The 21403-nt window shown below is 38.4% G+C and overlaps 1 protein-coding gene across 2 annotated transcripts in view; it reads left to right on the top strand.

Moving 5' to 3' along the window:
* The first annotated feature begins 368 nt into the window (after nucleotides 1-368).
* The window catches only part of LOC127455548 (latent-transforming growth factor beta-binding protein 1-like), a 180663-nt gene continuing 159628 nt past the window's right edge, over nucleotides 369-21403 (top strand). Inside the window, exons 1-2 of one of the 2 annotated variants that reach the window (XM_051723536.1) lie at nucleotides 369-1075; nucleotides 1932-2002. In XM_051723536.1, the coding sequence (XP_051579496.1) occupies nucleotides 741-1075; nucleotides 1932-2002 (406 nt within the window). In that variant the 5' untranslated portion in view covers nucleotides 369-740. The remainder of the gene's footprint in view (nucleotides 1076-1931; nucleotides 2003-21403) is intronic. The other variant, XM_051723537.1, reaches the window with a different exon arrangement.

The raw sequence follows: 21403 nt of genomic DNA, 5'->3' as shown, positions 1-21403 counted from the left end.
TATAATCTGGGTCCTGAAGCAAAACCAGTTGAGAGCCACTGAAATAACGTTGTTATCCATAAACAGATGTGTGAAAGAATGGGCCTGATGCCTACTCTAATATGACATGTTTGGTATAGGATGCATATGATACATGTGCCCACTCAACTTGAGTGACAATTATCTTATAATCCCTCTGAATTCATAAATTTAAGCTTCTGCAGGTTTTTGCCCTTGGTTTTAGGGTTTAGCCCCACATGTGTGTTCCAATAACAGCTCCATCCCTGACGTCATGTCTGCAGGAGATTGGCTGTATGGAGCTCGAGCTCAAACTCCTGCCCTTGCACACACACAAGCGTGACTAAACTTTTTAAGAGTTTTCAAACTTATGCTCGAGCTGAAATCTCGCGCACACGAGCTCTCTCCTGCAGCTCCGCGAGGAACAAACGCCGCGTTCACTCCCATTTTTCCCGATTTTCCCGATTTCCGTTTTGTGCTTTGAAAGTTTCTTTCACTCCAATGAATTTTTTTTCTCTCTCTCTTTCTTTTTCAGTTATTTTTGCCTCCTCGGTGCATTCTTATGGCGAATAGATGACAGCGCGCGAGAGTTTACAACTTTTACACACGCGCCAGAGTGGAGTTGCAGTTCTATAGGTTTATTTTTATACTCTATTCTATTCTTTTTTATATATCTATTTTTGTATCTATAGCACGGACTCCACGAGTGTTTCTTTCAAACCTCTCCAACACTTTCACTTCTAATGGATATGGCTGTTCTCACATGGGACATCATCCTCGCTCTATGTTTATTGATTTCTCCGGCTTCGCTTTCGGCGGATCAGAGCGGATTAAGGAGATTGTACGTGCTGCAGCCGGGACCGAGCGGTACGGATCGGGTTCACGTGAGCTCGATTTCATCGGTCTCGGGAGCGTCAGGGCAGCCGCACTCATACAATGTGGAGCTCAAATCCAGCTTCGGTGGCAGCCAGGTCCGGACCCGGAGAATGGGCCACCAGCCGAATCCAAATCCAAGCATTCAGATCCGCCAGGACGCACAGCCCGCCCGGCACACAACCCATCAAATGAAAGTGTCAGGGTAAGACACAGAGTCTAACTTGTATTAGTGAATGTAACACTTTACATTACAGCGTTACACTTAAACACTACCAAAGTGTATTTACAAGCATCTTCTTACAATTTGTTTTCTTTTTTCTATTATGCTTGATTAGAAATGTGATATTTGGTCGTGCTTTGCATTAGAGTTCATATTACAGTGTAATTTACATGTTAAGAACATGTTGTGCAAATTTATTATATTTATACTTAAGGGATTACAGTGTTACATGAACTGTAAAATGTAACCAAAATTTACATTCCTAAGCATTTACCGTAAGTGGCACATTTAACAAGTTTCATGCTTCTGCATTTGTGCAGTTAACAGCCAGTTATTAAGCAGTGATGAATTTGATAAGGCAAATGGTCTTCACAAATTACACATGATGTTCTTAACCCTTTTCTAACTCAATAGCACAGTAACATCTGTTATTTCAGGAAGGGTACGGTTCCAACCTGTTCAAATCTAGGCTGCTGATTCTCATAGCAATGAACCCGATGCCCTTTAAAAAGTTTTGGCAGGCCATTCACAAAGATTTTTCCACATTTCCTACAATCACAGAGAGTATCAAGTGTATCCCAGTCCATGTTCCTTAGAATTTTCTGTGCTTTGGATCAGCTCCTCTCACTTTGCAGTGAAGTACAGTATGAAATAGCACAGTGGGAAGTAGAGGGCTGATTATATTGGAGCCTCAACCAGCATTGGCACCGGGCCCTCCTGTGAGAGCAGACTTAAATCAGAAACCACTGCATGGTCGAGGAGATTGACCGGGGGGTTACAGTAGGGTTAGTAGGTCCATTCGGTTTGTATATGAGTGTGACTCTTGATGTCATTGCAGAGTGAACGTCTGTGGGGGGCAGTGCTGTGTTGGTTGGAGCAAGACCCCAGGATCTCAACGCTGCACTAAACGTGAGTTATGCATGTGCTTGGAATCTCTCTGGTCTTTCTGCTGCAGAGTTCCCTAGGTTCTTTTAACACCACACTGAAACTGTCCTCAAAATCTTGATAATGGTTTCCTTGCTTTAGTTTACCAATGTTTTGTGAAGACTGGTGCACATCCCATCTTTTAGGCATGAAGGCAACATAAATGCATTCGCACACCTTTTTACTTCCAAATGCAAAATATTTCCATGTGAAACAGGATATTAAATTAGATTTGATGTGATTTTATCCATTGGGAATTGATCGGATCTTGAAAAGTGGCCGTTACATATCAGAGCAGAGCCATGTGGTTGGTGGCTTCTCTTTGGAATAACGTACACAGATTAATTTTGCAAAATAAAGTGAAATAGTGTGCCTGGAAATGTTTTTCCCATAAATTTTTCCCCCATAAGTTTTTCATTAAATTCTTCATAAAATAATTCTAAGCCATGAAACAATCCAACCAGCTCAGAGGTTAATCAAAGAACTACAAGCTTTGATTTGAAGTGAAAAAGTATTTGAAAATTGATCAAAAAGACGAAAGTACTGTGTGCTAAATGTCTTTATTACTACAATGCTGTATTGTGAATGACATAATCGAAATAAAAATTATGGAGATATATAAGACTACTCCCACATTAATCTGGATACATTTGAAAACTGTTTTTGTTTCAAAACACTCTCTATCCACCCTGCCATTTTCAAACGTTTTCCAAAAGTTGTTCATCCACACTGAACATCTGAAAATGCATTAAAAAACTTACTGCGCATGCGAAAAAAAACTTAAGTATGGCCCTGCATAATTTCCTACAGCAGTTCTGAGTAAACTTCCCATCGCCTTTGAAGGAATGCAATATGAAGGTTGTACAAAGTAACATTTATCTTTAGCAACGCTATCTAAGTGGATAGCAGGCACAACTACGCCGCACCAACATGGGCTGCCATATTGATTGTTTTGAGTTAAGTATATCACATCGCTGCTGTACATAACAGCACATTGTTTTAAAATATCTGTTTTTTCCATCTAACTTTTCCCAGTCCACACTACAATGCAAATACGGCATTTTTTTTATTTTTTATTTTCTCCCTTTTTCTCCCCAAATTTGAAATGCCCAGTTCCCAATGCGCTCTAAGTCCTCGTGGTGGCGTAGTGACTCACCTCAATCCGGGTGGCGGAGGACGAATCTCAGTTGCCTCTGTGTCTGAGACCATCAATCGGCACATCTTATCACGTGGCTTGTTGAGCATGTTACCGCGGAGACATAGTGCATCTGGAGGCTTCACGCTATTCTCCGCAGCATCCACGCACAACTCACCACACGCCCCACCAAGAGCGAGAACCACATTATAGCGACCATGAGGAGGTTACCCCATGTGACTCTACTCTCCCTAGCAACGCTGCTTCCTAAGACCTGGCTGGAGTCACTCAGCACACCCTGGATTTGAACTCGTGACTCCAGGGGTGGTAGTCAGCCTCTTTACTTGCTGAGCTACCCAGGCCCCTGTGAATATGGCATTTTCAGATTTATCCACTAGGAAGAGAGTAGTCAAAAAGCTCAGTTTTCGCTGGACAGAAACGCCGCATTGACTTGTTTGCATCATTTATAGTGCATCATGGGAGTGGGCGGTCACTGCTTTGCCACGACTCTTTGATTGTTAGATAACGAGTAGTGTAATTTTCCACTAGGAATTCCATAATTAAACACAATTTCTAAAAACTGAAGTTCAAATATCACAGACTGATGGCTTCAACAGAAGCATATACAATTGATTACCAACCCTGGAGCTCAAGGTAGGTCTGCCTTTAAAGGTTTATAGTTAAAAAGTTATTGTTAAAATCTATTCCCCTATGGAAAAAATGTAATGGAATTTTTACTTCCAGAACACATTGTTGTGCTGTGTAACGCTAGCATATTCATAATACCATGTATTAAGAAAGTGAGGAGGGTCAATTTTGATTTCATGTTTATTTTAACGTCTTTAAACTCGAGCGTAGAAGATGGGACTGTTTTTGCCTGATTAGGAAGGATCTGGGCTGCTAACCTAAAAGTAGTAGGTTCCATCCCTTTAGAGATGAGCAGTCATTCTTTACTCGGGTACCAATGTTTTTTGAAGCAAGATAGACATCTCAGTCCAGTAAGTCCCATTGTATAAAAATGTCTGCTAAATATAAGCAAGAGAGATTGAATTTATCTATGAAGTAGTTTAGAGCTCTAGATTTCTAAGCCAATCAGAAACCCCTTAATGGCAGTTAGAGGTTTCTCGCAATGTGAGCAGTTGCAGACATTTTATGGTGTCCTTCATAAACAACAAACAGACAGCTGCACTGCCCACCAGTGAGCAGAGTCAAAACTGTTTCAGTCAGATCTGAGCTGAAGGTCCTGGAGTGGTGAGGGGTGGGGATCATTATAACCTGCCCCAGAGGAAGAAAAAGAGAGAAAGGACACAGGAAGTGTACCAAAGTTGTACTATAATTAGCGAAAAGTAAAGAAAGTAAGGGGAAGAGAAAAGTAACAGTGGCAAAAGGTGACCTGGACAGAATATGAGAGAACACAAGCTGAGAGAAATTTTGGGGGTAGAGTCAGAGAGAAGAAAGGTTAAGAGATTATGATAACCTTCCTTCTGGCCTGATGTGAGAGCTGGATTGGTTTCTCCATAGCCTGTGTATTTCTGCCAGAACGTTATATAAGAATCCAGCCACTTTATACATGTGTGTGTATGTAAGTGGAGGTCACTGGGAAAAACTGATGTTGCACCTACAACCACTGTCTGAGTCTTACCTCTAGCAGACATTCCTGTTACCCGCATTTTTACACATATCCTAGACAATCAATATTGTGTCTGTATCCCGTGTCTCCAGTGACATCCCTCCTTGCTTCCCCTTGTTTTCCAGGAATGATAAATGTACTTTTTGTGTGTGTGTAAGGACTTCGGCGCTCCAAGATTGTGTCTTGACTGTCTGCTGCATTTTCACTAAGTGTTTTGTCTTGGAGCCCTGCATCGAACATCAGGTGTAAATTTTTGCTAGTGTACAATGACTATGCAGACGATTTGATCCAAGTGAGCTGTTTCGTATATTGAACCTGTCTACTTTGTGATAGGTTTCAGTCCACTTTTCATCATAATTTTGGAACCCAATTATAAGTTAAGAAATTATTACAGAAATATATTGTTTTAATTATTATTATTATTTTTATTATTATAAAACAGTACTATATTTATGTAATAATTGCTATGCGGTCCGGTTAAACCCTTAACCCTTTATTTTGTTGGAACACTGCAGGAAGATACCCTTCTGTCCACAAAACACTGTGTTATGAGGTTACTTTACACTGTAAAAAAAATCCTGTTGTTTTTACAAAAAAAAAACCAACAAAAAATAAAACTGTCTGTTGTGGTTACCAGAATAATTATGTAAAGAATACAGCAAAAATGTAAAGAACTTTACAGAACAACCTGTTTAAAACTGTTGTTTTAAAGTATAATTACGGTGCAGTACCATTGTTTATATTATTAAATGATAAACTTAATATATTAACCTTCTGAAACTGTAAAAATCTGCTTTTCACTTTATAATGTATTGTTTATCATGTAGTAATTACAGAAGGGAACATGATGACATGAAGTTCATCAGTATTGGCCCTTCCAGGAGCAGTGACCAATAAACATGTAGAGACCGTGTTCAGTGTCACTCACAAACACCATCAGGGTAACACATGTAAAATTAAAATTATGCAATAAACTAACTAAACTACATCAAATATAACACAGAACACCCCAAAGTACATAACTGATATTAAAAATAAGAACTATTCCCATAAAATATAATGAAATGTAATGGATCATGCAGGGAATTCTGGGAATGCCCTATTACTAGGGGTGTAACGGTACACAGAAGTCACGGTTTGGTATGTACCTCGGTTTTGGGGTCACGGTTCGATACGAGTTCGGTACAACAGGAAAAAGCAACAAATCCCAAATGCTAGGATTCTTTTCATTTATTTTGAACAGACAGTAGTGCAAATTACAGTTTGTTCCACCTAGCGGCATTTAGTACCCCCCTGAGGTAGTTGGTACAGTACAGCCTCCTTTAGTGTATTAAGCACTAAGCAGTAAATGGAATACACTCTTGTATAGGCCATATTTGTTTGTGGGGTTGATAAAAAACAAAAGGTATTTGGTCACAATCAGCTACAAAACTGAAAAGCGTATCTTGTGTTATAAAACAAGATATACAAAATAAATAGAATAATGAAAAATAGAACTTGTGCATTAGGAGAAGCCATTCTTGTTTTGGGTTAGTACATAGATGGTCTCTTCTTCTGCTCTTTTTCCTGTTGTGGCAGTTAGCAAACAGCATTGCATTACCGCGCGCGCCCCCTTCTGGATTGGAGTGGATTGCCTGTGACTGACTTATATGTATTCTTCGTCTGACTGCATGCACCGAACCGTGACATCAGTACCGTGACGGTTCGGGACGAATACATGTGCCGTTACACCCCTACCTTAATTTTAACAATAATTTACTGTAAAAAGTACATGTACTCTCTTGTTAAACATAATATACATTTTTACCTTTAAGTATATACAGGAAAATAATACTTTTTACATGTAAAGTAAATTTTTACAACATTTTACTATAAAACTACATGTATTGTTTTTTTAAATATATTAAAAATTGTAACTAATATTTTACGGTAACTACTCATCAAACAATTTACTTTTTTTTTTTTTATGTTGCATTTTTACAGTCTTTTACCATTGAAATTACAGATGTTTTTTACAGGTGTAGATTTGGATAGTAACTTTTAGCGGCTAAGCATATTTGGAATTATGCAAATGTGCAAATAGTGAATCTAGAGCACTGTAAATATAACGTGCTCAGCTCATTAGCCTCACGCAGCATGTTCCTCTGGAGTTTGTCTGCAAACTGTTAAAAAAAGACTAAATAAATATATATTAAAAAAAAATACAGTGAAACAGAGAGGGAAAAAAGTATAACGTGCTCAGCTCATTAGCCTTATGCAGCTGCGCACATACAGTAACTGCAGTGAACATCACGTGCAGACTATTTTTTTTATTTAATTAAATTTCAACACTTGTGTTTTGATAATCCCACTACGTCATATTGTGATTTAGATTTTATTTAGATTAATTGTTCAGCCCTACTTATAATTGAAGTTGGGTACAGCACGATGAATACACTTTGAAAATGTCAAATTGTCACACTTTTTTGAAAATTGTAACATTTACCAACCTTAATTCAGCATGAGCTTTCAACTCATGCCATAACAATGTAAAGGCTGTAAAAACAGTAACTTGATATCCATGCAAAGATACTCGTTGGACTACTGGACTAGTTGTAAGCGCAGTAGTTTGCGCAATGTAAATTCAAAAGAACCAGCTCGTTAGAGGCATTTGTTCTGGAATTGGACTACACAGGCCGTGATGTGTGTTTTGTGCTGTAGATTCAGTGGAGGGGCAGTGCTGCAACTAAATAGTGCAGCACAAAACACTATCAGAGTGTTTTTGATGGTGTTCCATTTGCATCGTTGAAAAAATGCATGTTTAAGAACCGTCAACGGTTCCGGTGTTTTTTTTTTTTTTTTTTAACTAGTTTCAAATAAGAACCTGTTCTCTGTTCCCAACCCTAGATGTTTAATGGCACAAACTCTACCCTCAAGAATGACGTTAGTAAATGTAAATGTAAAATATAAATTCTCTCATAATTTACACACCCTCATGCCATCCCAGATGTATATGACTTTTTTTTCTTCTGCAGAACGCAAATGAAGATTTTTAGAAGAATATCTCAGCTCTGTAGGTCCATACAATGCAAGTGAATGGCGGCCAGACCTTTCAAGCTCCGAAAATCACATAAAGGCAGCATAAAGTAATCCATACAACTCCAGCGTTTAAATCCATGTCTTCAGAAGTGACATAATAGGTGTGGGTGAGAAACAGATCAATATTTAAGTCCTTTGTTTTACTATAAGTATTTGCTTTCACATTCAGAATCTGAAAGTGGATATTAATTGTAAAGAAGGATTGAAATATTGATCTGTTTATTAACCAAAGTGATTGGATCGCTTCAGAAGACATACTGTATATTAAACCACTGGAGTCATATGGATTACTACTATGCTGCCTTTGTGATTTTTGGAGCTTCAAATGTCTGGTCAACATTCACTTCCATTGAAAGGACCTACAGAGCTGAAATATTGTTCTTAAAATCTTGGTTTGTGTTCAGCAGAAGAAAGTAAGTCATACACATCTGGGATGGCATGAGGGTGAGTAAATGATGAGAGAATGTTTACTTTTGGGTGAACTATACCTTCAACAGAAATATGAGTTTACATTTCTGCTTTTAAACCCTTTTGTGTAATCGCCCCATAGACTTCAATTATATATGCATTACAGTAGGCTAGGCTACACTAGATTTTGCAAACTAAGGGGAGAATTAAAATAATTTTCTAGAGTTAGGGACAACATGCCACACATGCTTAAGATATATTAAACCTGGAATGTTCCTTTAAGGATGGAAGGTTGATATGTATAAGTATATAGAGAGAGAGAGAGAGTGAAAAGAGAGAGAGAGAACCCTGTGTTTACAAAGAAAGCCGCTGTTTACACGGGCAGAGGAATCACTTTGCAGGCCCTCTGGAGCAGCCCCAGAGCAGTGCATTCCTGCTTCAACCATCCTTTTTATTTTCAGTGGAGGCATCTCTGGTTGGCGCATTGGATGTCAGCCGCACAGCGAGAGGCCTGAGAGCCCTTTAAAATGAGCTGAAATGTAATAGAAAGTTTTTAATGGAAGAGCTTGCAGGAAAAAGTGAGTGTGGAAAAGCCTCTTTAACACCTCTGAAAACATCTCTTGGAACGTTTTCTGCTGAATCAGGGAATCACGGGTTTATGTTGCTTTTATATTTTTATAGCACTGTGTCATTAAACTGTTTGTTTTTATGTTTTGCCAACTTTGGTGTGCTTTCGTAAAAGGTTATTCTCATAAACTTACAGAATCTTAATATTTCTGTCAGATCACTGGTGTCGACCCATAAACACAGATTAAATAATGGGGTCAACCTATGTGTACACAAGCTTTCAACCAAATTATGAATAAAATATGACCTTTAATTATCTGACAGCAGCATTAAATGTTGTAATTTATGTTGACCAGGATCATGGGCATGAGATTAATCACAGGTTAAACATTTTTCATTGCACAAAATATGAAATACCAGGTTGCTGTCAGTACCTCCCCATGTTCCTGTAAATCTTTCCCACCATTTGTGTTTTAGGATCACTATGTCTCGGCTCTCCACCTTTCCTGTCTTGGATGATAGACCGGATCATACATTTTTTTGCTGAATGTTTAATGGGCTTTGATTTTTCAGGTTTTAACACTCAACTTGCTCTGAAAGTGCTAACAAAGGAAATCGTCTGAATAGAAATGGCTTTGTTTTTGCTGGCTGGTCCCTTTGAGCTAGGTGAAGTGTTTTATATGAAGCTGTCAGTCATCCATGTAGCTTTAGGTCACCCATTCAATTCCTTGTCTTAATATTGCACAGTGTAGAGGGATGCTGGGATATCAACCTCCCTATTTTACCAGCAGGATATTGCACTCAAGTTCTTTATCTCTAACAGAACAGGAAGAGTGCTAATCTTGGTTCAATTTTGGCCCGTCATGTCCTATAAATAAATATGACAAGGCAGACCTGGAGATCAGTATGAGATTAGTATAGCACTCCAGCACCTTTACAAGACCCTCAACATCAGTGATGAATATTAACATTTTTTAAAAGGGGCAAAATTTGCACCTGGAATTGATTTTCAAGGTGAAAATTTACCTTTATGAGGTAAAAATGTTCTAACCATAAAGACTGGTGTGTCAGTTTGTTATCCAGAGTATTTATATCAAATACTTTAGTTTGCGGTATTTGACATAAATGGGCGAGTCTGCAGAAGCATTAAACCCATACTAAACCCACAACTAGATAGGCCTAGAATAGAATATTATGAACTAGATTTAAGATACTTAGCAAATGTTAGATAACCGATAAAAACCACAGATATTTGAGACATTTTCAATATCTGGGGTATTTTTGTTACTTTCAATAAGATTTTTGCCCTGAGCCATGGTCATCATTTCTGACCTTGCTCTCACTTCTCACTTTTAAATGTTGATAAATAGCCTTTATTTAGAGAACTAATGTTCTACAAATTAGCTTAACATATTTAACAGACTTCTGAGAAACAGAATTCAGTGATTGTGGAAAAACTAGTGGATATCTTTGAAAGCTGTATAAATGGAGGTCATGAAGTGGGTTTGAGAATGACTGCTGCCTTGTTATTCTCTCTTCTTTGAGGACTTTGTATGTGTTTTTGTGCTTGCAGTCAACATGTGATATGCATTCAGATGCTTCTCAGACTTTTCTCGAGTACTTTTATTGGATCGAGATCATCAGGAAACACTCAGAGCATTTTTGTTTTCCTTTCAGACAGACATGGTTTGTGGGAGTTGGTGATTTAATTTGACTGCACAATGAAAGACTGTTTGGCGACAAAGAGCTGGTAGATGGTGAAAACTAAAAAAGTAAAAAACAGAGGTGTAACGATTCGATTCAATTACGATTCTTAACCCAGCGATTACGATGCATCGTGAAATCTGAAATTTAATCACGATTCCATTCAATTATTTTGGAACTATTCATAATTATTTTTTAAAATATGCTGAAAAAAAAATTCGAAAGTTTATTCTGAACAAAAATCCACTAGACTTAAGCACTACAGTCACAGATAAATTAAGGATCAAGGTGGATTGGCTTATATGTGTGCATATAATAGATATCCGATATGAATAGAAATACAACATAATGACTGATGCAACATAATGACTTATGTAAACACACAAAATAAGCGTATTAGATTTGAAAATAACTTTAACATTTATTGCACCAATAATTACAGATGAAATGTCATGTGCAGGAAGATAAGATCCATGTTGAAATCGAGCAGAGTCATAGATTAAAAAATGTCTGTTAGTACCGTGCATGGGATATGGTAACCGGGAGTTCCTTATTCATTTTGGGATAGGGAAAGAGGTGGCTAAACGAAGGCTACAGTTCTGTTCACAAGACACCACGCAAGATAAAAATGTTTTATATCATTGACCAATCACAGATGACACTAATCAGCTGGTTGGTTCCCTTCAAAACAGTCTGAAATCCCTACAATCTCGCATGCTCTGCTCTCTGTCCGTTGCGAGAAGCCTTGTGTAAAATGAGATGGTCACGTTGGGTATTAATATTCTAATGATAATCGATTCTCAAATTCCATAATCGATGCATCGAAATTTCTTTGACAGATTGATGCACAACATTCTTTTTTACATCCCTAGTGTTTAATTTATACTCCACTATAGCGCTAAACAGAATTGTACAAATAATGACTGCTTTCCAGCAGGTTTCCAGAGTAATCCCCTCATCTTCCATTGTTCGACAAACAGATAGCTCAGCCCCAAACTTACGCCATTAGTTCAAAGTCTTTTTAGCAAGTCAGTCCACTGTTGGCCATGTTTGGAATGCTCATGGGAGGCTATTTCCAGTCATGACAGTACAGCTCCTATCTACTTGAATGGGGAAAGACTGAAATCTCTAAAACGGTTGGTCAAGAGTACGATCAAAGAACATATTTCAAATCAGCAGTAAAATCTAACAACACTGGTATCTTTCTCTCATGCTTCTTTACCTATTTTACGCTAAAAAACACAATTTTCCCGGCTTGTATAGCTAATACACATACATGTTTTTGTTTTGTTTGACAGCCGATGTCTGTATCTAAAATGCGATTGGCTCTTTTACCTGTAAGGCGGGACTTCCTTTCTACATCTGTTGACTGTTGGCTGCTGTTGGGCGTTGCAATTTCTCCCATTCATTTTAATATAGTCTCTGATTGGTTGAGCCAATGTTGCTGTGTTGGGCTGGTTGGGATACTCAAACAGAGCGATATTTTGATTACACCACAGAGCCACAGTGTTCACACTTTTTTGAGCTTTCATTTATGGCTTACTAATAGTTGACATTAAACTGGGATAGTAGAAAGTTACACACTTTGGGAAATTACACACTTTACCTTTAAAGTTTTGCTACTGCAAAAGTCGGATAACTATTTTGAATTATTTTTGAATTTAATGACAACTACCATTTTTTCTTTTTCAAAATTTAACCTTCAATCTATAATTTGTTTTACAACATGTAAAATGCAATGTATACTCATGTCTTTCCTCTGAGCCTGGATTTGTCATATGGCTCGTGTGAAGTGTTTGAGTGTTTTTCCTGAGCTCAGGCGTGTGTGCACAGCTCTCTGCTGAGCTCCAACCCTGAAAGACTGCTCAGTCTTATTTCTTCCCCCAGCTGAAAATGACCCAAATCATTCGCATTCCTAGCCAGATAAAACACAACATGAAAATATTTCACCTGGGCTCCACGGCACAGCAGAGAGACGGATACATTTTTCCTGGCTGTCCGTGCTGAAAAAGTGGCCTAGATCTGCAGGAACAGGTGACAAGGTTGAGGAACCTGCTGTGATGGGATTCTGGATTCAAGAGAAGAGCTGAAAACCCCTGGTTTAGTGCAGAGCAGAGCATTCTTACACATATGATGTGTGTAGAAACTGAAAAAAAGGACATTTGTAATTTACTGTAGCAGAGGCTTTAATCCAGAGCAATTTACAGTACACTTATTACAGAGACAAGTAAATATTTCACCCAAAAAGGAAAACTCTGTCTCAAATTACCCTCGTGTTGTTCCAAAGCCTTATGACTTTCTCTTAAATGCAGAACATAAAAGGAGAGGTTTTAATGAATATCTTGGAGAGAAGCTTATTTACAGTGTTCATGTTAGAACTTAGCACTAAAAACAACGCATGTTCTCATGTGAGCGTGTGCCACTGTAAACAAGCTTTTCTCATGCACTTATGAAAGTGCAAAGGGTGTCAAGATTTTCACTGAAAATAACTGAAATCTTTGGTTGTTTTTCACCAAAATTGTATGTCTCCAGGAGACTTGGAATACAACGCATGAGCCACATAGAATACTTCTGTGACTTTTGTTTCCTTTTTAGGGTTTAAAGTAGGGCTGCGCAATTAATAAAATATTATTTTCAGTTACAATTTTAGCTTCCAACGATTATGAAAATGAGATAATCGAGATAAAACGATTATTGTGGGCGTTATATCTTTAAAGCATCCTTCATTAAAGTTCAAATAATAAGGAAGCGGGCAGGGTTGTGGAGTAACGGAATACATGTAATGGGATTACGTATTTAAAATACAAAATATAAGTAATTGTATTCCACTACAGTTACAATTTAAATTATTGGTAATTAGAATACAGTTACATTCAAAAAGTATTTTGATTACTGAAGAAATTACTTTGCATTTTATTGTCATTTGTTTCATTTAATATTTAGTCCTTTCAGATGGAAAACATTTATACATATAAATGATGCGATCCAAACTGCATTTGAACAGCAGTGAAACACTTTATGAAGTTTTACATTCATACGAGCAGACAGAGAAGTAAGTTTGAAGTAAGTTTGGAGCAGAAGAAATAGAAATAAACCTGGTGTAAATTGTCAGCTTTACGCTAAGCTAAAATGCTATTTCTAGCCATTTTACAAGCACGTTACCAGGCACGAATCATATTTTTTTATCAAGAAAATTCACTTTGGATCATAATTTCTTTTTTTCTAGTAAGACCTTTGATATTAGGGCAAAAATCGTATTCTTGATCATTTTTTTATTGTTTTCCTGTAAAAATATCTAAAAATCCTTAAAACAAGATCAGTTAGATTTATCTTGTTTTAGAAACAACACTACATAAGATATTTAGGTTTTTCAGAGAATGTATTTTTAACGTGTATTTTGTCTTACTGTACTGGCAGAGTTTTTATAGTCAAAACAAGTGGATAAATCTACTAGTGCTGAAGTAGTAATCCAAAGTATTTAGAATACATTGCTGACCTTGAGTAATCTAACGGAATATGTTACAAATTACATTTTACAGCATGTATTCTGTAATCTGTAGTGGAATACATTTCAAAACTAACCCTCCCAACCCTGGAAGCGGGTTATGAAAATAAACTCAGGAACTGGCATTTCTCTGTGCAGTCAGTGCTGCATCTATAAGATGCGTGAAGTGACCTGGGAAGAGATTGAATCTTCTCCCAGCTGATGTACACTCTGGCACGGGGATGCTCGCCACTTGCACGCGTTTGCTGCAGCTAGATTATAACGTGATGGCTCGCGACATAGTATGTGTGTGTGCTGAACATGCACGTTTTCCGAATGCTCGCACTAATGTGCACCTGAACGGTCAAATACATTTCAAAATTCGCCAAAATGCCCGTCTTGGTGAGGTATTCATGTAAAAACAATGAGTGATGTCTAAAGTGAACATAAACAGCGGAGAAAAAAACGGATTTGTATTCAAATGACTTGTAATTGTAAATGTAAGCTAATAGACCTGCTGCCGTCTAGTGTATTGTGTCATTATAATAATCAAACAACCATAAAAAGAAAATGAGAAAACCACTCACCGCTCTTGAATGAGTAACTTTAGTTGCTTTAAAAATTATGAATGTATTATACTCATATAGTTAGGACTAGTAGTAGTTTTATGTTGCATTTCATTCTGAATGTTTACTTGAATAGTTAGTAGACTACTGCTGTTAAAACCTTTTAAAGCTGTTAAAAAAAGCACTGAATTTTCTTAATTTGTATTTTTTGTTGTATTATTTTGAATCTATTTCTGTTCATTGCTGTTTTTTTATTGTTATTTTATTACTGTTTGTTTACTAGTCTTGAATAATTACTTAAGAACTTGAAACCATTCTTCCATAATTAACATATTAGTTAGTGTAATTTTTTGTTGTGGTTTTGAAGCTGGTATTAAGAATCGTCAAATTTCACTACCGACTACTGAAATTTTGGTATTGTGATAATGTATAGCCTTTATTGTACATGGTAGATCTTGCTGCAATAACATGATGAAAAAATAGATCTCATTCCATAGAAGTGTGAGCACCCCAGCTGTTAATGGTGGCAATGGAGGATTTTCTTTATTTGACTACCATATAATCATACGTAACAAATAATTATCACATGACAAAAGCCTCCTCCCCTACCCAGTGCAGTTTACATTTCAAGTTCAAGGAAATCCACTGTTAAAAAGACAAGTTTTTTTTTTTAAAGTTCAATAAATGCATGATGTTTTCAAAGTCAGTGAGTAATCGTGTTAAATTATCGTGATCTCAATATTGACCAAAATAATCATGATTATGATTTTTGCCATAATCGAGCAGCCCTAGTTTAACGTGAGCTGCTATCAACAGCCATTATATTGAAAAGACGGACTTAGATATTCATTAAAACACCTTTTGTATTCTGCATAAAAAAGTTAGACAGGTTTCGAACAACATGAGGGGGAGTCAGTTATCACAGAATTCTCATTTTGGGGTGAACTACTCTTTTACTTTAAGTGCCTTGCTTAAGGGAACACTGGTAATAGCCCATTGAGCACCGTTTGAACCAGGCCAGATCTTTAAACTCTAGGCTACAACACATAGACTATGCACGAATATCTAAGCATAATTTGTGAAAATGTATCTGGACCAGTTCTACCTTGTGTAGAACTACTTTCTTACACCACATAGTATCTTGCATAAGAACAAACTTTGTAACAATTTGGAAAGAATGTGGGGAAGTGATTTATAACTTAAATGCTGTCATCAAACCTGGAACTACTTCCTAGCTGTGCATTTATATGTAGTTAATCAACTTGGATAATCTGCCGACCAATCAGTCAAGAGTTGCCATAGTTTAATTTAAGGTTAATGAAAATTCCTCGTTATTCTGGTCCAATTCATTCATGACTTAATCTCTTCTCTCGCCGTCACTCGTCCAGTCCTCAGTTAGCAGCTTAGCATACTTAACCACAATATTTTCTTGTCCAAGCAAATTCAAGTTGTACCTCTCAGCTTCACCAAGTTTTCAGAAGTTGGAGCCAGGAGAAATCTGCAGTGTACTGATCCTCTTGAATGAACTCTTAGATGTGTTACAAATATAAGCTTCAGTGGAGGAATGGCCCTGCCGCGGCTGCCTTTAATTGGCTGTGTGTCTGCTGTGAAATACTAGCAGACTAAAATGGGCTTATCGACTCTTCTGTCTGGCACACTCAGCTTTGCGTGAGCTCTTACACTGCTGAGCACACAATGCAACACATTTAACACAGATTTCAATATTGACTTGAGGGATAAAACTAATAAGAAGCTGGACATGTTGGAATTACCCAGCACTGTACCCCACAGACTGAGTCAGCAAGATCACCCACTTATTTCTCTTCTGCTCTCTCTTTATCTCTCTGTCTTTCCTCCCTTGCGTCCAGGAGACGAAATAGGGCTCTTCTGAATATTTGAGCTGATGAAAATGTGCAACATCAGATCAACTGCATCTGCCGTAATGAAGATGTGATTAAGTATATTGTCGCCAAACTTTCCAAGTTGTGAATCCAGGGCACCATGATACAGATTTGGGAAAAAATACAAGTAAAAAATTGCGTGCACAGTACAAATCAGTGTTCATTTCAAGGGCTAGCTCTCCAGAGTCTGATATTTCAGCTTTAGTTTCCTTCACCAGGATGGCATATTAAGAGCGGGTTTTAGGGCAACGCTGCCGGGGCTGTTGGCCCAATGGTGGAAATGCAGATCGATTTTGGACCTGCAGCTCGATGTCCGAGGCTATTGGTCCCGGCTGACCAGTTGATAGCCCTGACCCGATGGCGGGTCTTATCTTTCTCTTTCTTAAGACCAAAGGATACTTTGGTTTTGACGTGAACACTAGCGTCTGCATACAGTCGATTTCTAGCCTTTCAAATTATACTTCATTTGACTGTGCACATACACAGGCGGTTGGTGCATGCGTGCTACCATTGTTATGAGAGACTTGACTTTTTATCTTATAGAGTTTAGACCCATAATTATGTCTTTATATTCCTTCAGACTCGAGTTATACAAATGCAAGCATCTCCTGATCTCCTCACACACATGCTCTTGACGTGCACATCCACTGTTGTTACTACTGTTTCTACATCTGTCTCCTGAAGTTTAGCAGCGATTACATCTAGTGATTCTACGTGACAGCAATGACTCAACTGTGAGTGCTGCTACCTTGTGGACCCACTAATTAGTGCAAATAATTCCAGGCGCATGCGCATTCTGCGAATTCGTAGTATGCACAGTTAGAATAATCGGGCCGCATGTGTTCAGTGCTCGAGCACTCTGCTGATGTCGAAATTTGCATCAAGCGTCCTGTACACAGATGCCTTGTGTTCACATCTGTCCGAATTATACTTTGGGCTTTAGGGAGCTTTGACACTAGAGGTCTTTGTGTTTACGAGAGTCCCTTTAATGTCGGAGGTCGGTTCATTTGGTTGGTGTGAAAGTGTATTTTCCAGGACTCGGGCTTGAAAAGTTGTTCTTGGGACAGAACTCAGTTCACTTGTTCAGACCAAGTAAAGAAACTTGAGCTGAACTTGTGCTAGGCTTTTTTTTAATTTATGGTGCCATTCAGTTTAGTCAGCTTGATTTGTTTGAAGAGGTGTTGAACAGTATTTATCTCCACATTGCACAATAGCCCACATCATTAGTCATGAGGGCTAGTGAAATCAGACACTCTCAACTCTGGTCGTAATGTACTGATTTATAGCTGCACACAGTACAATTACAGCATAAAGTTATATAAAGAGAGAAAGCTTTGTGGTATGGTTTTAATAGGTCATGTTTGTTTTCATATTGTTCAGGAAAATGAGATAAATTGTACATTCTGTAATGTTGCATCTCAGCATATCTGTATATGTCTTTCTTGTTCAACAATTTATGCTGACAGTGTTTACTACATTGTGTGAGCATTAGCCTACCATTATTAGCAGATGAGACGGATTGTACATCATATTGTCAGTGCCACTGTGTCTATGCACGCAGTTGCTTACTGCCCTTGAGTTTCTAGCCTGATCTAGCCTTACGTAATTGTGGTGACATTTTTGCAAAATGATATTACGTGGTTCATTACACGTATCTTGTCCACTGTATGGCGCTTAAAGCAAATTAAATTTTCTCCCAAACAGATGAGGTTTCTAAGGTTAATAATCTATTGAGTTTTAAATCAACAAAACCTATCAACAAAACATCCCTCCCTCCCCTAAACCTAACCAATAGTGGCATAAAAAGCAAATGTGAAACAATGTGTGTTGTGAAGAGCACTATACAAATAAAAATGACTTGACTGACCTGGATGCAAGCTCAGTTTGAGAATGTTTAGCAATAGCATGTGTAATTGTGTCTAGTCTGAAAGCAATTCTGAAATTGTGTATCTCAGTGGAGTCAATGAGGGTGAGTTGTGTCAGGTCCATGCTGTTCACATTTTCCTTTAATTCGCCTTTGTCTAGTTTGAGCTGAAATTTGGGACAGGGTCTAGATCCCAAATTTAATTTCCTACCTGTTTATGCTGTGTCTGTTGTTTGTAAAAATGGAGCTTACTATCAGACAAAAAGTCATTCAGCATGATTGTTGTGTAATATGTTACTGGCAGGGCAGTCCTTTAGCTGACTGAAATCTATGTTGGCCAAGTCCATATGTAACAAGATAGTTCTATATTTTGTAATGAGATTTGACACAGTGTAGATTTTTAAAATGAAACAGTTACAACAGTTTTGACAGAATGTGGTTTAATATTAAAACAGCTGGTGACTGAAATTCTACTTTGATATCATTTATCCTGTGTGTGAATTTGTGTGCTTGAGTGTGCAAAAATGTGTTTCTGTGAACATTGTGCCGCATTAGTGTTCATTTTCTGTACCTATTTGAGTCAATGTGTGTAACTCCAGTGTGGGTATGTGAATGGACATGGTTTGGGGAGGGGGTGGTGGTATACAATGACATGATATGAGCAAGAACAGTGTTCTAGTATGTACTCCAGTTTATGTGGGTTCCTCACTTTGTAACCCGGAGCCCCAGAAGTCCAATGAGTTACAAGGGAAAAAGGAGGGAAACCTTGAGAGGGTGGAAAAATAACAGAAATCCAGTGCTGTGGGTCATGTCAGCTGAAATTAAAAACTCCACAAACCAGGGGCAGTGGTTTTATGATGTCATATTTGATGTAATCACTCTTACCACTATGACAAGGTGTGTATGTGTGGTTTTGTGTGAGTGTGTGTGTATAATACTTAGTAGTTATTAAATGCACAATTTTGTCCACTCTGTATGAAAAAACAAAAATACTGACAAGATGTAAATGTCACTCTAGAATGAGCTGACGCATCTGTGGCGTACACGTGGGTGAGTATATGTGTGTACTTGTGGGTCAGTGTGTATATCCAAAGCCCTGGCAAGTCAGTTTCTGTGGTCTTCTTAGTAACACCCCCAGGCAGCTATTTTCTATGTAGGCAAAAGGCGTTCAAGTTTAGCTCCTGTATATTTTAATGTGAAAAGACATAACATATTCAATAACATGTTTTTAATTGGCAATAAAATCTGACAACATCTGTATCATAAATGTTGCTTCTTCAGCTCAAATCATGCTAAAAAGACTATTTTTTCAGACTGGTCCAGTTAATGCACATCATGCACATTCTTGAGTAAACAAACTATCAAAATGGCAATTGCATCTTTTACAGAAAGGCTGGACTTCCATTCATAGAACCACCATATTGAGTGTTATGACTGTTTATCTCTTCTATCCAAGGCCATTACTTAAATATACAGGGCTAGGGACAAAATTATTATAACTAGCCCAGTGAGTAGGCTATACTAGAGGACCTTAGTGGGGCTCCCTTGTCACAGGGCCCAGGAAGACCATAGCCATGTTTCCACTACTGGGCCAAATGAGGGCGTGCTAGTGGGTGCCAGGGTCAGTTGCGTTCGCACTGTCACTTCCAGGACTTCATCGTGCCTCCTTGATGCTTCCTCTGGGGCAACGGCCAAGTGCCTTTGGCCCACCTATTACCCTTTGGCCAAAGAAGGCCAAATGGGGATTGAGGCCAGGGTCAATGTCAAAGGGGGAGTTTTTCTGAGTCAGGTCAGAGGTACCAGCACCATGATACTCATTTCCCAATCTTTCATATCTAGCTATCAGCTTGCCTCAACAGATCAACATGAGAATGGAGAATCATCAGTACTGGTCAGGATACAAAATCAGGGCTCTTCTAAATATTTGAGCTGATGAAAACGTGCAACATCAGATCGAATGCATCTGCCGTAATGAAGATATGATTAAGTATATTGTCGCCAAACTTTCCAAGTTGTGTGTCCAGGGCACCACGATACAGATTTGGAAAAAAATTAAAAATTGCGGGCACAGTACAAATCAGTGTTCATTTCAAGGGCTAGCTACCCAGAGTCTGATACTTCAGCTTTAGTTTCCTTCACCATGGTGGCACAAGGGTGGCATATTAAGGGCGGGTTTTAGGGCAACGCTGCTGGGGCTGTTGGCCCAATGGTGGAAATGCAGATCGATTTTGGACCTGCAGCTTTATGTCTGAGGCTATTGGTCCTGGCTGACCATTTGATTGCCCTGGCCCGATGGTGGAAAAGCGGCTTATGTTCATGGTTGTCTCCACCTGACAACGCCCTGGCCTCTATCTACAGATCAGCTGTACTATGGTGTCTGGACCACCAGGTGTGTAGCAAGTTTGTGTTGAGAAGAGAAGCTGCTATTCACTATGATGTCATAAAGACTGTCTCAACATTCAAGGGGCCCCATTCAAAAGTCTCCCTTGGGCACTCTGAGCCATTTCCTGTTTTAGGCATCTCCACAGACTAACTGTAGATTTGCTGATGAGCAGCAAGCTGGTTTGATTGTGTGTGTGTGTTTGTGGGTGTAAAAGTGTCACAGTGGTCGTCAGGCAGTTCTTTGTAGTTGAAAAATGACTGCCTTGCTCTGCTCCACAATGATGTAATTACAGACCACAAGTCAACACCCAGTTATCCACTAATTTTTCCTCTCTCTTGCACTCTCTGTCAGTTGGTCCCTCTTGCTCTCTTGCTCCCATGATGTATGCAAATAACAGTCTACTAACTCTATTATAAATATTGTAGAACTATCCTCTTTTTAAACAGCTTGTGAATTCTTACTCGTTCCAGACCAACCAGGTGAGGGTTTCTTCTATGAATTTTGGTTTCTCAGGGAGTTTTTACATCCACTGTCACCTTGTGCTTGCTCACTAAGGGTTTAAGAGCTGAAATGAACTTACGGCACATATTCTGCCTGTATGTTTTTAGGGTTGCAACCGCTATAGACAATGATGGGAACACCCAGAACCCCCCACAACATTCAGAT

The sequence above is a fragment of the Myxocyprinus asiaticus genome, chromosome 17 (assembly GCF_019703515.2).
Source record: "Myxocyprinus asiaticus isolate MX2 ecotype Aquarium Trade chromosome 17, UBuf_Myxa_2, whole genome shotgun sequence".
Lineage (NCBI taxonomy): Eukaryota > Metazoa > Chordata > Actinopteri > Cypriniformes > Catostomidae > Myxocyprinus > Myxocyprinus asiaticus.
This window is presented reverse-complemented; position numbering and strand designations above follow the sequence as displayed.